The sequence below is a fragment of the Hyperolius riggenbachi genome, chromosome 4 (genome assembly GCF_040937935.1).
Source record: "Hyperolius riggenbachi isolate aHypRig1 chromosome 4, aHypRig1.pri, whole genome shotgun sequence".
NCBI classification, from domain to species: Eukaryota; Metazoa; Chordata; class Amphibia; order Anura; family Hyperoliidae; genus Hyperolius; species Hyperolius riggenbachi.
Genome location: NC_090649.1, coordinates 320,750,329 through 320,767,161, shown reverse-complemented (window position 1 = coordinate 320,767,161; position 16,833 = coordinate 320,750,329). Strand labels below are relative to the sequence as shown.

The 16,833-nt window shown below is 43.3% G+C and overlaps 1 protein-coding gene across 4 annotated transcripts in view; it reads left to right on the top strand.

Moving 5' to 3' along the window:
* Nucleotides 1-16,833, top strand: part of KATNA1 (katanin catalytic subunit A1) — a 62,530-nt gene that overhangs the window by 24,928 nt on the left and 20,769 nt on the right. For all 4 annotated transcript variants that reach the window (XM_068279513.1, XM_068279512.1, XM_068279514.1 and 1 more), the window contains 6 exons: nucleotides 7,845-7,999; nucleotides 13,151-13,331; nucleotides 13,903-14,018; nucleotides 15,103-15,208; nucleotides 15,376-15,534; nucleotides 16,353-16,479. In XM_068279513.1, the coding sequence (XP_068135614.1) occupies nucleotides 7,845-7,999; nucleotides 13,151-13,331; nucleotides 13,903-14,018; nucleotides 15,103-15,208; nucleotides 15,376-15,534; nucleotides 16,353-16,479 (844 nt within the window). The remainder of the gene's footprint in view (nucleotides 1-7,844; nucleotides 8,000-13,150; nucleotides 13,332-13,902; nucleotides 14,019-15,102; nucleotides 15,209-15,375; nucleotides 15,535-16,352; nucleotides 16,480-16,833) is intronic.

Here is a 16,833-nt window from a genome sequence, read left to right as displayed (position 1 = left end):
AGTTGTCCTGTAAAATCTGCCTGTGTATGAACATTAGTTGGCCCCCACACTTGATAATATAAATATTCTGCCTCTATGCAATATTACTGTACTAATAACATTATCAAGGCGGGTCAACAGACTGCATATCACTTGAAATTATTATTTAGAGTGTCCTTCATACTATATAGATTTGCACGGGGACTGTTCTGTTCTGTGCCCCAAAAGTAAAGCAGCTTAGAGAAGGTATACAAAAGTAAAGCAGTCAGACCTATTGTGGGCAGAAATGGTATTGGGGTACTGGTTTGGAAATGAACTGGCACAGTTTTACTAGCTTAGCTAGTTTCTGTGAAGTGGTTATGTTGGCATACTTCATTTCTGCTATACTGTAATGGCGGTTTACAGAATGATCAATTTCATGTGCAACAAACATAAAAAAATGACCATGAGTATTTAATAGATTTGAACATAGATGAAATAAAATGCAAATGTATCAATACTACAGCACAGCAACCACTGTAAGAGCATTTCATATAATTTTTATGATTTTCCGTACTTCCCTTCCAGCCCTGCATCCCCTGGAACACATGCAAACAGCAATTCTTCAGCGCATCAGTATTTGCATAGGCACTAGACAAACATGACACTGACTGGACTTTTCAGTTGCTTTAATTTCTGTTTGGAATAATTCCTGTGGTTATCACTATGCTCCCCACAACGGGAAAGCTTATTTCTATGCGTAGAATAAACTAGGGGTACAGAGCCGGTGCCGTTGTTCTGTACCTCTTGGTGAGTCTAAATGGTTTGTCTAGCGATGTGTCGTCCTCCTGTCTCCCCCAAATGGTGTCCTCCTGTCTCCCCCATGTTCTCATGTTCCCCCGCCCCCTCCATGTGTGAGCAGCTTACCGCAGACATCGGTCTTCTCCATGCGACTTCCTCTAGTGTCGGGTAGGGATGGTCTTTCATGTCCAGACGGACTTGAATTTGGAATTCTAATGACTTAAATAGGAACTTTATCCTAAACAAACCTAGTCATTAAGACACGTAAGGAAATGCCATCGTCCTGAAGACTTCTGGGTAAGTTAACCCCCCCCCCATATTCCGCGGTCACACCTGAAGTCATTAGAATTCCGAATTCGAGTCCATCTGGACTCAAAAGCCCATGGCTGGTTCTGGGCTTCTAATGAGGCGTTATTGATAATGTGTCATTAGAAGCTCAGCACTAGAAGAAGTCACACAAAGAAGACTGGTGTCTGCAATCGCCGCGGGCATGATGGATGAGGTAAGCAGCTGCCGCCGCTTGCGCAGGGGGGGGGGGGGGCGGAGTGGGTTTTGGGGCTAGAGACTCAAGGAGAAGGGAGGAGAGCCACGCAGGGACTCAGGCAGGGAATCCCTATGGCAGTGCATCAGAGGTTCGTATTGGCAGGCGTTTAAGTCGAGGATTCCCTGCCTTTGCCGTATACAGTGGCTTGCAAAAGTATTTGGCCCTCCTATAGTTTTCCACATTTTGTCATCATCCTGCCACAAACCTGAATCAATTTTATTGGAATTCCACGTGAAAGACCAATACAAAGTGGTGTACATGTGATAAGTGGATCGAAATTCATACATGTTTCCAAACATTTTTTGCAAATAAAAAACTGCAAAGTGGGGTGTGCGTAATTATTCAGCCCCCTGAGTCAATACTTTGTAGAACCACCTTTTGCTGCAACTACAGCTGCCAGTCTTTTAGGGTATTTCTCTACTAGCTTTGCACATCTGGAGACTGAAATCCTTGCCCATTCTTCTTTGCAAAACAGCTCCAGCTCAGTCAGATTAGATGGACAGCGTTTGTGAACAGCAGTTTTCAGATCTTGCCACAGATTCTCGATTGGATTTAGATCTTAACTATGGCTGGGCTATTCTAACACATGGATATGTTTTGTTTTAAACCATTCCATTGTTTCCCTGGCTCTATGTTTAGGGTCATTGTCCTGCTGGAAGGTGAACCTCCACCCCAGTCTCAAGTCTTTTGCAGACTCCAAGAGGTTTTCTTCCAAGATTGCTCTCTATTTGACTCCATCCATCTTTCCATCAACTCTAGCTTCCCTGTCCCTGCTGAAGAGAAGCACCCTCAGAGCATGATGCTGTCACCACTATATTTGGCAGTGAGGATGGTGTGTTCAGAATGATGTGCAGTGTTAATTTTCCATCACACATAGCGTTTTGGCCAAAAAGTTCCATTTTGGTCTCATCTGACCAGAGCACCTTCTTCCACATGCTTGCTGTGTCCCCCACATGGCTTGTGGCAAACTGCAAACTGGACTTCTTATGCTTTTCTGTTGACAATGGCTTTCTTCTTGCCACTCTTCCATAAAGGCCAACTTTGTGCAGTGCACAACTAATAGTTGTCCTATGGACAGATTCCCCCACCTGAGCTGTAGATCTCTGCAGCTCGGCCAGAGTCACCATGGGCCTCCTGACTGCATTTCTGATCAGCGCTCTCCTTGTTCGGCCTGTGAGTTTAGGTGGACGTCCTTGTCTTGGTAGGTGTACAGTTGTACCATACGCCTTCCATTTATGAATGATCGCTTGAACAGTGCTCCGTGGGATGTTCAAGGCTTTGGAAATCTTTTTGTAGCCTATGCTTGCTTTAAATTTCTCAATAACTTTATCCCTGACCTGTCTTGTATGTTCTTTGGACTTCATGGTGTTGTTGCTCCCAAGATTCTCTTAGACAACCTCTTGAGGCCGTCACAGAGCAGATGTATTTGTACTGAGATTAGATTACACACAGGTGCTCTCTAGTTAGTCATTAGCACTCATCAGGCAATGTCTATGGGCAACTGACTGCACTCAGACCAAAGGGGGCTGAATAATTACGCACACCCCACTTTGCAGTCATTTATTGAAAAAAAATGTTTGCAATCCTGTATGATTTTCGTTCCACTTCTCACGTGTACACCACTTTGTATTGGTCTTTCACATGGAATTCCCCAAAAATTGATTCATGTTTGTGGCAGTAATGTGACAAAATGTGGAAAACTTCAAGGGGGCCAAATACTTTTGCAAGCCATTGTAAGACGCGGGGGCTTTTTCTCCCCGTTTTGGGGGGAGAAAGTGTATCTTATACAGCGTAAAATACAGGTACCTATTCCTGAGTAGGCATTCAGTGGCAGAACTTGTTCATTGTGTATAAGCTACTTCATTAGCTGATATCTTTAAGGGCCCGTTTCCACTATCGCGAATCTGCATGCGTTTCCTGCATGCAGATTCGCACAGCCAATACAAGTGGATGGGCTTGTTTCCACTTGTCAGTTTTGCTGTGCGTTTTTCTGTGCAGGATTTTTCTGCACGGCAGAGCCCTCTGAATTCGCCTGCGTGTGGAATGCAGGCGAATCGCACACAATGTATTTAATAGGGAATTCGCATGCGTTTTTCCCATGCGTTTTTTGCCGCGAATTCGCATGCGAATTCGCATAGGTACCAATGTAAATTTACACAGGCAGTGACATGGTTAAAATCGCATATACACTCACCTATGCGAATTCGCATGCGAATTCGCGGCAAAAAATGCATGCGGAATCGCATCCGCATGCGATTTCGTCAGCGGTGGAATCCGCACCGCAATAGTGGAAACGGGGCCTAAAAGTTAGCAAAACAGGTAAATGGAGGCGCTCAACAGTCAGTACTTGGAAGAGGTTTTAACGAATGCATGTCTCCTTGTTTCTTGAAAATAACCATATTCCAGGCTATTTCTTCCTCCCTTTCCACCTCTCTAAAATATAAGCTGGAGGACGATGAGGAGGACAAAAATAGTGTAACAACTTTTGATATTAAAGCAGACCTGAACTCAGAACTTCCTATCTGCTCTAAAAGATAAACAGCATAATAACCTTTACAGAAAACATTCCTTTGATACAGCTGATACACATCCTACAAGAAATCTGCAGTGTCTACTTTCTGCTTTCATGGAAGCCGGCATAGGGTTTACATCCTGTGTTTACAAAATGGCTGCTCTGCTGATGCAGCTAGCTGGCACAGCTGCGAGTTCAAATTACACTGGTGATTAGTCACAGATGAGCGGGAGTTAGACAGGCTAAACTCTCTACATACCTACAGGGTGCATTTCTCTGTTTTCCTTCTATCCTGTGCAAGAGTTCAGGTCCACTTCAAGTTCCAACTTCCCAACACCACACTCCCTCTGTGTTTAGTGCTGCGGAGTAGTCGCTCTCTGTGACAACGTTTAAGCATGTGTTTAACATGCTTCCCGACTCGTGTCTGAAACGATCACAAAATGGCAAACGCATTTGATTCTCTGGTGCTTGTTTTTTATCCTCAAATGATCATCTGCTGATGGACACCTCCTCGTCAGCCAACAGAGGTTCAATGCATTTAGATATAATGCAGTACAAAACAAAAACGGACAAGTGTAACACAGCATCGATAGGGTACAGATTTCCTCCACCTCAGCAATCTAACATGTGCAGTGAACACTGCAAACCCCTTAGGCCTCGTTCAGACTATACGCGCTGCCGTGCGCATTTTGGCAGCGCGTATAGTGTGCGACACGCAAGAACGGTAGAAGGGCATAGACAGCCCTTCTACCGTTCCCATCATATGCGCTGCGTGGCAGCGCCATTGCGCTATCGCGTACTGCACGCATTTTTGTGAATCGCAGCGCAGATCCCATTCATTGTAATGAATGGGATCTGCAGCGCAGCGCATAGGAGCGCAGATGGCGTGCGATTGGACGCGATCGCACAGCCATTTGCGCTAAATGATGTGAACGAGGCCTTAGAGCAATTTGTAATGCTAATGACACCACTGTGATTTGGTTGCCTTGACCTTGAGGAGTCAGGGTTGAGCTTTGGTAAAAGTTCACAAGTCTGTAGCTTTGTATTGGAGAATACACCTCTGGATATCTAGCCACCTTCATACCCAGCTGACACTTTTTTTTTTTTTTTTTTGACTGCTTTCCATGCCTTTTTAATTAGTTACTCTGTATCACATCAAGATAACATGCATTGAGTGATAGAGGCTAATAACCATAAGAAATGACCTGCTCCCTCAGGGCTCTTTCACACTAAGAGCTGATCAGTGCGCTTTGACGGATCGCTCCTAGGATGCGGTAAGCAGGGTAACATGAAAGTCTATTGACTTTCATGTGACCTTTCACATTAGACAAAGCATTCCAGAGCTGTTCTGGGAGCTTTTACTCATCTGCCGCAAGCATTTTCCCATCGGGTAAATTCGAATTAGCGTTGCTGATCAGCGTCGAACCCGCAACTTCCCGACGTCCAGCCATAGGTCATAAGGCCTGCAGGAAATATGGTTCTTGCACGTGTTGCCTAGTGTGGAAGAGCCCTGATTAGTACTGCAGAGGCAACATGCAAACTTTGCAAAGGAGTTGCAGATCTTTTCTAACTAGATTGTGGTTTGTGATGTTCAGTGCTGTGTGAGTGATTTGTGTGTCACCTCTTACAAATGTTTATGCTTGTTTATACATGTGTCTACTCCATACCTTTTACATCTTTATTGTTGGATGTCCTGTATGAAGTAGTTATGATGTAATATGTTTTGGTATGTTACAGTCGTGCTATGTAATATCTAAATGTGCATTGCTAGATAGTTAATTAGTTGTTGTCTATATTAACATTCCGTTCTCTTAGCTGGTATTTGCTTATGATGCTTAGGGAAACAGGCATATGTTCACTCACTTTGTAGAAATGTGAACGTATTATATATTCACATGTTCTTGCAAGTGCTGGATGAAATGAATTAAACATTCTACAAACTTTAATTATCTATTGTTTGTGTATGATACTATCAGTACCACTATTAATCTTTTAAAGTTTTTAAAAAGGTACAGTGTAGAAAATATGTCCATGAGTTTTTTGTAAGCATATTAATCCGATGCAGCAGGTGGTTTAGTGGATATCTCTCTCACCTTGCAGCGCTAGGGTTCCCAGTAAAATCTAGGCCTGGACACTATGCACGGAGTTGGTATGTCCTCCCTATGTTTGAAGGGGTTTCCTCCAGGTACTCCACTTTCCTACCACATCCCAATAACCTAATAGACAGTGATCTGATTACTACTCTTTGAGAGAGACTGGGCACGGTTGGGGTTGAGGTATCTGAGCCAAAACAGTATTTTGGGGTCGGAGTCGGTGGTTTTTGTATACTGAGGCAGTGTTTCTCAAACCTGTCCTCGTGACTCCCCAATGGTACATGTTTTGCAGGTAACCCCACCTGTGCATAAGTGAGGTTGCCTGCAAAACGTGCACCGTTGGGGAGTCACGAGGACAGGTTTGAGAAACACTGTACTGAGGAGTTGCAAACGGATTATGTTTGTACCGACTCCTCAGCCCTCCAGATGGGTAAGAAAAACAGTTCTGATGCTAAGAAACTGTTAAAGAAACACCAAGCCTTTTCAGCGCTGCTGAATAGATTTTTAGTCTGGAGGCTCACTTTAAGGCTGCCATACACTGGTCGATTGCCACCAGATCGACTAACAGATCCTCTCTGATCGAATCTGATCAGAGAGGTATCTATTGGCTGCCCATAGATCTGTAGAATAAAGCAGTAAATTAACACTAAGCTGGGTTAAAAAGTGTGTGTGTGGGGGGGGGGGGGGGGGGGGGGGAGGGACAGAGAGAAAAAAGTAAAGGTGGAAACCAGCAGAAATATTCTTTTCTTCATATCATCTTTTCTCTTAAATCTGACAGTGATTACTAAAACAGGATATGTAAGCTAAGTTACGTTAATATGGAGTTTCATCCCTAGATGGTTCTCGGCTGATCTGGGCCGTCTCTGCCAAGGATCTGGCGTACATACAGTGTGATTCTAAAGGGATCCGGATTGCCGGATCTTTTCAGCCAAGTACAGTCCGAGACAGTTCTTCAACTCCTGCTTTCTTACAGAGGAGTGGTCAGCTATACGATCTCAAAAAACAAACACATATATAAGTAGATAAAGTAGATAAATACTTGCTCTACGTACGGAACATATGTACTTCACTGTCCACGTTTTGATTTCAGTGAGTGTTTTATATAGTAAATAAAGAGAACTGGTTCAAGCATTTGCCATTTGGAAGCCCTGTGTATGAAGCCAATCCTGATGTCATTTCCTTCCTTACTCTGGTAGGAGGGCGGCCATTGCTAACACAGTCTTCAGACACTCCCACCCAGCTCTGCAATAGAAAGTGCATTGTCATTGTTTGACTCTGTAGCTTGAGAAGCATGAGAAATATTGGCCAATCAGATAGGAACAGAGGTGTGGGGAGGGGAAAACAGGAGGGAAAGCGGCTTTAGCCAATCAGGCTGCATTAGTTAAGTCTGAGGGGACAGTAAAGAGGCAAAAAAGACAACCCAGTATGCCCTGCAACTTCCTTTGTGTGGCAATGTACAAAAAAAAGAGCCAGCTAAACTGGGGAATGATCTTTTATCAACAACAAAAGTAAGAGTGCTTTTTAACGTTTGGATTGCCTGGTTTGCATCCTTATTACTTGTTTACCAGAGAATAAAGAATTGATTTTCGATTTTATGCCTGACAGTTACGCTTTAAGGTAAGGTTCGTACACATGTCGGACTGTAACAAGCTACCAGTCGTCAGACCTGCCCGCGGGGCGGTCGTTCTGAAGACAGCTTGCCCGTGTGTACAGTCTGCCGTCGGGCTGATATGACTGGCTTTGACTGATCCGTTCGGCCTTATCAGCCTGATGACAGACTGATGTGTGTACGAACCTTTACTCTGTTGTGTGCAATGCTTTTGTCCTTCTATTACATTTTTTTTTCCAAATTATTATATTAATTGTAACACAGACTTCCTCCTATAATGACAGGTGATATTTGGTCATGCTTAACATGTGAATTGTTTTTGGACAGGTTTGGCAAGAGATAAGTGGGGAAGCTAAACAAGTGAGGGACATAATGTCAACACTGGAAAATGTTAAGCTTGATAACTCTCCACTGAAAGCCGCAAGACATGAATTCCCATCACAGGATGATGATATCTCCGCCTTCCAAGTGCGAGATCAAAAGTGAGCAAAACATTCCATTTACTTTAACACAGATTATTTAAATATATGCTACTACAATCCTCTTGAAGCTTGTGTGTGTGTGTGTGTGTGTGTGTGTGTGTGTGTGTGTGTGTGTGTGTGTGTGTGTGTGTGTGTGTGTGTGTGTGTGTGTGTGTGTGTGTGTGTGTGTGTGTGTGTGTGTGTGTGTGTGTGTGTGTGTGTGTGTGTGTGTGTGTGTGTGTGTGTGTGTGTGTGTGTGTGTGTGTGTGTGTGTGTGTGTGTGTGTGTGTGTGTGTGGTGTCAAGTACATTAGATGCGTACTAACACAGGGTATTAAACACACTGGATTTTGTTATTTGTATGTTTAATTTACAAACATTTAAATGTAACAATACTCACATTTAGTCAGTTTGTTGAATTCCTTAGCTGTTTAAAATTGCATGAGTTATTTAAGTGGAATTTCCCACAATCTCCCAGTGGTTCAGGTACATATCCAACCTTGATCTTATCCAGTCTCTGAATCCGTGTAAGAATATTGAGAGGAAAAGGATATAAAGGTGAACTAAAACGCTGGGCTGGTGCTGCCATAGAGGCAGAGTGGGCAGTTGCTTCAGGGCCCTTGACTTCTGCAGTGGCCCCACACTGCTGACCCTGCCAAATGCTGCTCCCTGGGGCCCTGCATGTTTATCGGCTGCAGTAATTACCTCTCCCAATAGGCGGCTGCTGCAAAGCCTGGGCACTCCAGCCACGTTGTTCTCCTCCTTCTCTATGATCAGGCGCGTCTTATGAGTAAACGCACACTGGGTCATAGAGAAAGAGGAGGGCAGCGTGGCTAGAGTGCCCGGACTGTGCAGCCACCGCCTGTCGGGACAGGTGAGTAATTACTGATGCATCACATGCAAGGGCCCCAGGGGAGCATGTAGGTAATGGGAGAGGAGTGTTCGGCCCGGGAGCCCGCTTCAGTTTGCCCCACAGGGCCCCGGAGCCTCTTAAACCGGCCCTGCTGAAATGAGAGGGATCTGGAGGCTGACATATTTATTTTATTTTAAGCAATACCAGTTGCCTGGCTGTCCTGCTGATCCTCTGCCTCTAATACCTTTATCTATACACCCTGAACAAGCTGTGATGATCCGCTCAGCTGGCTGCACAGGCAGACAGCTGTTTGTCCATTCCTCTAGTCTGTGGGCTGCCGGTCTCTGGAACAGAGACCTGTCTTTCCATTGCAAGTTTCTGGTCTGTTCTCTTGCTGGGGAATTTGCATATATTCGTTATGCAAATCCCTTACCTGCCTTCTTTGATGACTGGCACTATAAGAGCTTTATGTTTCCCAGAAGGCTTGGCTGGTCATTTCCTTTCCATGCTCTGTTCCTGATGGACACTGCTGGAGTGTCAGCCATTGCTATCTAGTATAGTTAATTCCTGGGGGTTTGCTTTAGGCTCCCCTTCTAGCCCAGTCAGGTTGTATTATCTGTATTGCCTGTTCTGTCTTGTCTTGCCTGTTGCCATTGTCCTGCCCCAATGGTGGTCGACAGGAAATGGTTCTGATCTCTGTTCTTGGAGTATAGCTGGTGCAGCGGTTGCTACCAGCTATCTCTTCTGTTCTGTCTCCTGGGATCGCGCTAGCTACTTTTCGCTAGCGCTGGGGATCCTTCTGTTCTGTCTTCTGGGATCGCGCTAGCTACTTTTCGCTAGCGCTGGGGATCCTTCTGTTCTGCTACTCTGTACCTGGATCACGCTAGCCACTTTTCGCTAGTGCTGTGGATCCTATCTCTCGTTTGTCCCTGTTTTCGTGTGTCTGTCTTGTCCGCTACGCTTGCTGCAGGCTCGGTGAGGTAACCGTTAAGCAAGCGCTCACGTCCTCTGTTTCATGTTTGTCTGTTAATGGTTAGTTAGGCGTGCTTGTCTCTATTGTGCTTATCACGTGGAGATCGCGCATAACCGCGTGCACTGTTGCGAATGAGTGCGGTGTTCGCGGTTAGCTAGCATTTGTTATTTTCCGTATCTCCTTATTGTATTTGCTGTGCCTTTGCTACCCTCGTATTCTGTTCTGATCTGCCTTGTGTCACGTCTGGCGATCGCACCTCTCGCGATCGCGTTCCTATTTCGTATCTGCTGTTGTGTGTGTGCGCGGTCGCGGGGTGGCAACTGGATTGGCGCACACACATAAAACCTATCCCTTTGCTCAATCTCATTCGCAATCGCCTCTCTTGCGATTGCGTTCTGCGCTTCGTACAATTCCTGTCTGGCACTTGTGGAGGTACAGAGGATTGGTTCCTCTGCACTCCCCAGCACCATCTGCCGACAGGAATTTCCCTCTACAGGTGCGTAGCACCTTTTGCTGGGTGCCTGCAAATATACGCTTGTGGAGGATTTCCGCCGTGTCAGCGCACGCGTTGTGCGCTGATCACGGAGAAAGTTCCACAATCGTTACACAAGCATATGCAGATCAGATGTTTCTGACATTGTCAGATCTGACAAGATCAGCTGCTTGTGTCTGATGTTATTCAGACACTATTGCGGACAAATAGATCAGCAGGGCTGCCAGGCAACTGGTATCATTTAAAAGGAAATAAATATGGCAGCCTCCATATTCATCTTGCTTCAGTTGTCCTTAAGTGCACACTGCTTATATGCCCTGACAAAGCTTAATGCGAAACCGGTCTGGTAGAGTGGTCGCAGCTTACTTGATTTGATTAAATGTAAGTTATTTTAATAGGATAATTTGCTTCTCAGTAAGTTTTTTTTTTTTTTTTTTTTTTTTTTTTTTTTTTTTTTTTTTTTTGAGGATCTTGTCAGATTTGCTGAGACTTTTTTTTTTTTTTTTTTTGTTCATCTGTGGTGGGAAAGTCTTGTGCTGTGGATTCTTTACATGATGAAGTACTGAAACATCATTCAGAAGATTTTTCTACCGTCGCGCTGTCGCCTGAAACTTTTTAAAATGTAGGGGCATGGACAGGAATTGTTGGTCATAGAAATGCAATCTGCCAAATTTAAATTGTGTGTCTGTATTTTGGGCATAAAGGAACAGTCACATGATGGTGCTTAGTGGAATATCTTGAGTGGTAACTTAGATAGTGACTGGAGGCTGCACGCTGACCTTGTCTGGGAGTGAGAGACTGCAGCCGGCATGACACTGACCAAGGCCACACTAAAAGACTAACTTCTCCCATATTGCCACTTCCACACGGCCACAAGCTGCTGCTGATTGGGGCTTTTCTGTCCTTGAAAGGGAAGGTATGATCTGAAGTTCTCAAAGTCCTGCTAAATGTAAATTTGCCTACTTAATACGGAAGGTATTTGCGATAATTGAGCTGTAAGCAATCACTTGTGGTTTCCCATGATGCATCACTCCCAAATATGCAAGTCATCTCTTTCTGCTCTTTAAAGCAAGGCTGCACATCCAGAACTGCTGGTGTTTAGTGAGCCTGTAGCTAATGTTACAGAACCATACCAATCCAACATACATACAGCCTATTTCAGACTTATTTGTCGTCATCGGTGCATGGTATGGGTTGATATGGCTCAATGGGATAGGGCTTGGAGCAGTAGTAAGGAATACCCAGATAGCTCATCATAAAGCAGAACCACCTTTGAAGGTATAAAGGACTTAAAGAGATTAAAAAGTCCTCTATTAAAAAAGTAATGCTAGATGTAATTTTGCCTTCTTAAAGAAGAACTGTAAGGTGGGAATGAGCTCACTACCAGTGTGAAACTGATGGCTGGTTTGTCAGAGAAAAACCCGGATCTCTGAGAGGAAAAAGCCCAGCAGCCAGTGGAAATCCAGTTTTAAAGGTGAAATCCCTCCCACGCAGTGATGTTAGTCCTAGGCCTAATTACAATTCAGCCTTGGATACATAGCATTGTGGGAAATTACATCACATGCAGCTACTTCCTGATTTGCTGTTTCAATATTTAAAGTAAACCTGAGACTACAATAAAACAAGATTTTATACTTGCCCGGGGCCTCCTCCAGCCCCATAAGCACCACTGAGTCCTCCCCACCAGCCACCCCACCCCCCGCTTCCGTTCTCCAGCTATTGGTCTCGGTAACTGGCTCAGTCGTGCCATTTGGGCTCTTCTGTGCATTCACGGAGCAGCCGCACATGCGCAGAAGACCCAGACTGAAATGACAGAGTAAGATTACCGGGACCGACACGCTGGAGAATGCAAGCACTCTGTAGGAAGGCAAGGCTTATGACTCAGCAGTGCTTATGGGGCTGGAAGAAGCACTCGGTAAGTATTAAAGCTTTCTTTATTGTCGTCTCAGGTACATTTTAAGGCCAGATATCTCAGCAGTCACACCTCTCTAAATTTTGAGGGTAGGGAGGGGACCCCCTAAACTACCTCTGTGCCAAATTGCAGCCCCTCAGCTCCACTGGTTTGCAAGATGGCTTCAATATATTCTCTCTCAGGAGCCAGTGGGACTAGGGGGCTGCAATTTGACTCAAAATTTGGAGTGTGTAGGAAGTAGGAGTGCTGAGATATTGGGCCTTAAATATCAATAGCTTAATATATTAATGTACAAAATGTGATCAGACACAGCACTGCCATAGCAGATAGAGATAGCAGAGCAGAAATGGTAGAAAATAAGTGAAAAACAGTTGTTTCATACTGTGTTTGCAATTCTCATTCAGAGAATGAGAAATGCTACCTGAACGAGCTTTGCAAACAGCATTGCGGCAAAATAGTGGTGGTTTTGCAGTGATTGGGAATCTGAGCCCTAAACGATCTAGATAAACTTTGATATCTATATAAGAAAAAAGGGATGTGTCTTCAACTAAAGGAATAAAGAAAACCACTAGCTCTGCAGGCCAGTTGTAAACCTGATTCTTCCCATGCTGCATAAGGCACTTTGTCTACACCTCTACATCCACCAAACCCAACATCCCCCTCCCCACCCTCCACTCCGTATTCTGACGCCCTGTATTCTGTGTGCCACATCATGTCAATTTGCGCGTTAAAACAGTTTTTACCTTGAATTTTCTAAAATTTGTTTGTAGGTCTTTTGTTCATCATCCTCATCATTGATTTATATGGCCTTCTGTTACACTAAATTGCAGTAAATTTTTCATTCTGTTTTTGCTTTTCACATTTGAAGAGTTTTGGAATGGAATGACTACATCTTTTTGTCTCTGTAAACTGTAAAGATTGTTTGTTTTTCCTTTTCTAAAGACCTTCACCCTTACTCAAGAAACGGCAATCTACCCAGTTCAGTGACCATCGGGGGCAAAATAATCGCTTAAGTTCAGCTGTCAAGGGCCCAAACCCTCCATCAAGAAACAATAACCAGAAAGTGAAGTCTGCACGTGCCAGAGAGAAAAAAGATCCTTTGAACAGACTTAAAGAAGAGAAGGTAATGAGCAAATATATTTAACGCTTTTACTTGCTAACCTGACTGTTTTCAAAATAACTTTTTACAACTTTGTGCAGAACCGCAAAAAAATAAATAAATAAATAAATAAATGAGCAAGAGCTGATGCACCATAATAAAAAATAAAATAACTAACAATACATATGATCACTGATGTCTCTGCACACATTAACATCCATGGAAAGCCTCTTGGAAGGATGAAGTATCAGAGGTAAATGAAATGCACCCCATCCTGCTGTCGGTGCTGAAATAGTGCTGAATGCGTGTGTTTGGGCTTCTGAATCATAAGGTTCCGAATTTGAACACCAACGCTAGTCAGAAGTCTCGCATGACTAGCAGTGGTGAAAGTTGGCCAATGGGAGGAGCTTAGTGGGGCAGGATGGGCAGGTAAAATTTCCAACTGAAGTCACACTCCATACCCATAAACAAAGCAAATTCTAAGTAAAGAGAAATCACATTGAGCAATCATAAGATGCTTGCCTTACAGCACAGGAATTGGGAGGAGGTTTACTTTAAGTAATAAAATGTTCTAATTTTGGTTTAATACTTTTAGAACAAGTCTGATGTTTCTGAGAGCGAACCAAAAAGGTTTGATGGCACTGGGTATGACAAAGATCTAGTAGAAGCTCTGGAAAGGGACATCATTTCACAGAACCCCAATGTTCGATGGTAAGTAACAAAACGATCAACTGTCAACAATTCATTACTTTTTCACATACAAAGTCGCAGTCCACTTGGTAAGAGATCTGTGTCTCTCTTAATCACAAATTCCTTCTTAATCCTCCCCAGCAGCGTCAGCAGATATTTTAATCCTGTTCGGCTCTTCTAAAGTTGAGTGGTTAAGCTGCTGTTGCTGTCCTCAGCAGAGACATTCCCTGTTCCAGTGATGGGTTCCAGAGAACGGAAGAGAAATCTCTCCAGCTGCAATCCACATAGCTGCAGTGGCGTAGCTAAGGAGCTGTGGGCCCCGATGCAAGTTTTACAATGGGGCCCCCCCAAGCACTCTATATATAACAATTGATGTGGCACACCAAAACCTGCCAATGGCAACTACAGTGTCAGAGGTGCAGGAAGGGGATGGGAAACAGTTTGTTAATGATTACCACTATTCAAAGTATCTATAGAAGTGATTATTATCAGCACAGGACCAATAGAGAGCTAATACTGTAGTTGAGGGAGGGCCCTTCGGGGCCCCTCTGGCCCAAGGGCCCCGATGCGGTCGCTACCTCTGCACCCCCTATTGCTACGCCCCTGCATAGCTGTAAAAATATGACAACGGTTCTTACCCTTACCTTGTCTATCCAGAACGAAGAAATGCAAAATGTTTCCACGTTCTAAGATGACAGTTGTAATTCAGAAGCGTTGAATGCCTAGATTACACAGGTGGGAGCCGTTAGGTAAGGGGCTGAGTATGCCGGAAAAAAAGCAAAGTGGTAGCTTAGTTCTGCTTTAGGGCCTGAGCCCTCTTGTGTCTGCTGTTCAGTTACACATTGTTACAGATGCTGAAAAGCGGACAGAAGCGGATACAACTGCGTTAGTAGGCTCAGGCCCTCAAAGCCCAATTCTAGGGTAATTTTACATGCTCCATCAAACCTTCAGATAAACCTTCTATTTACTTATGTTTTGTTTTTTTTGGTCTAAAGGGTCCATGCCATTTTTATTCTATTATCTCAAGATGTTTGTTTTGTTGAAATTGTAAATATTTTTATAAATTTAGTTTTCACTCTGAATGAGGTTTGTGTTTTGTACACAGGGATGACATTGCAGATTTGGAAGAGGCCAAGAAATTGTTGAAGGAAGCTGTGGTACTGCCAATGTGGATGCCGGAGTTCTTTAAGGGAATCAGAAGACCATGGAAGGTACCGTAAATTCATGCTCAAAATAAGTTTGTATAAGTTTGAGGCTGAAAAAGTTAAAATTTGCGTTACACCTGTACTGAGTCCTATACATCATTGCTGTATATTCCTGAAATTTCAACTACGGTATGTTACTCTAATTGTACATTATTATTATTATTATTTTTAAGGGTGTATTAATGGTTGGACCACCTGGAACTGGGAAAACACTTCTAGCGAAAGCTGTAGCGACAGAGTGCAAAACCACCTTCTTCAACATTTCATCCTCCACACTTACGTCCAAATACAGAGGGGAATCTGAGAAACTCGTCCGTCTGCTGTTTGAAATGGTATGTAGGTTATAGCTAACTTAGGGCATCATTACAACCTGTGTTTTCTTATTTTGTGTTTTGAAATTATACCTTTCATCACCCAGCAAAAAGTGCTAAACAGCGAGAGACTAATGTTTTATAGTGTTAAAACTTTGCTTTTTAAATCACTGATGAGCAGTAGCTGTAGACCATCATTTGTGTTTGACGGGGTAACAATCCTATTATCCTCAATAAGGAATCCAGTTGGGGTCATAAACAACGTTTTCATACTCTTAGGAATTTCCACATTTGTACATGGATGAAGCCTTTGGGGGACACTTTCCCAAATTTCAGAGCAGATTAGTGTAGTAATATACCTTGCCATACAGCTGCACAGAATTCTATGGTGTGAGTTGAGGATTTGAAAACTGCCTCTGAGCAGCACGTTCCCAAATTAGCAGCTAGTTTACTCAATTGCTGTAGATTAGCAGCTAGTTTACTCAATTGCTGTAGATTAGCAGCTAGTTTACTCAATTGCTGTAGAACCTCCATATGATCAGGCTCTTGAATTCTCAACAGATAGTTAGGTTGAGGTTAGTTGGTTCATGACAGTGGCATTAGGAATAAAAGTTAAGGAAAAGTAAAGTTAAGACTATAGTGGGTGACTTAGTTTAATATGTAATTGTACTGAATTTTAAGTGATGGTTGTTTTTGTTTTGGGGTTGGCTTGACAGTAGGTTTGCTTGCTTAGTACACTCCAATGGCTTAAATCTGCCTTGTGTAATGTGCGGTTTACGAGGCTGTAGATTTACATGGCTTTTGGAAGCTATACTAAAAGTGTCCTTTTTGTCTTTTAGGCACGATTTTATGCCCCAACTACCATATTTATTGATGAGATTGACTCAATTTGTAGTCGAAGAGGCACGTCAGAAGAACATGAAGCTAGCAGGAGGGTTAAAGCAGAACTGCTGGTCCAGATGGATGGTAACATGTTCTCTGTTTTCTAGATGCACTAATTTTCAAAATGTCAATCAGAAATGTATTTACCCTGTTTTGTTGGTTGTCTACTCTTGTGCCGAACATTCTTCAATAAATGTCTGACCCAGTAAAGTCAGACACTTCATGACTATAAAACTTGTACATAGCAACGCATCCAGGTATTGCAGATCATGTATAGAATAGAATTTTGACTTGTGATATGCCACATCTAAAGCTAAGTTATGTGTAAACATAATTTAATAATAAGAGTACAATCAAGTTTTGGAGGGGTTTTTTTCTTTAAAGCACTGGCTCATCCTCCCATCTTCTTAAAACAAACCTGAACTGAAAATTTAAAAT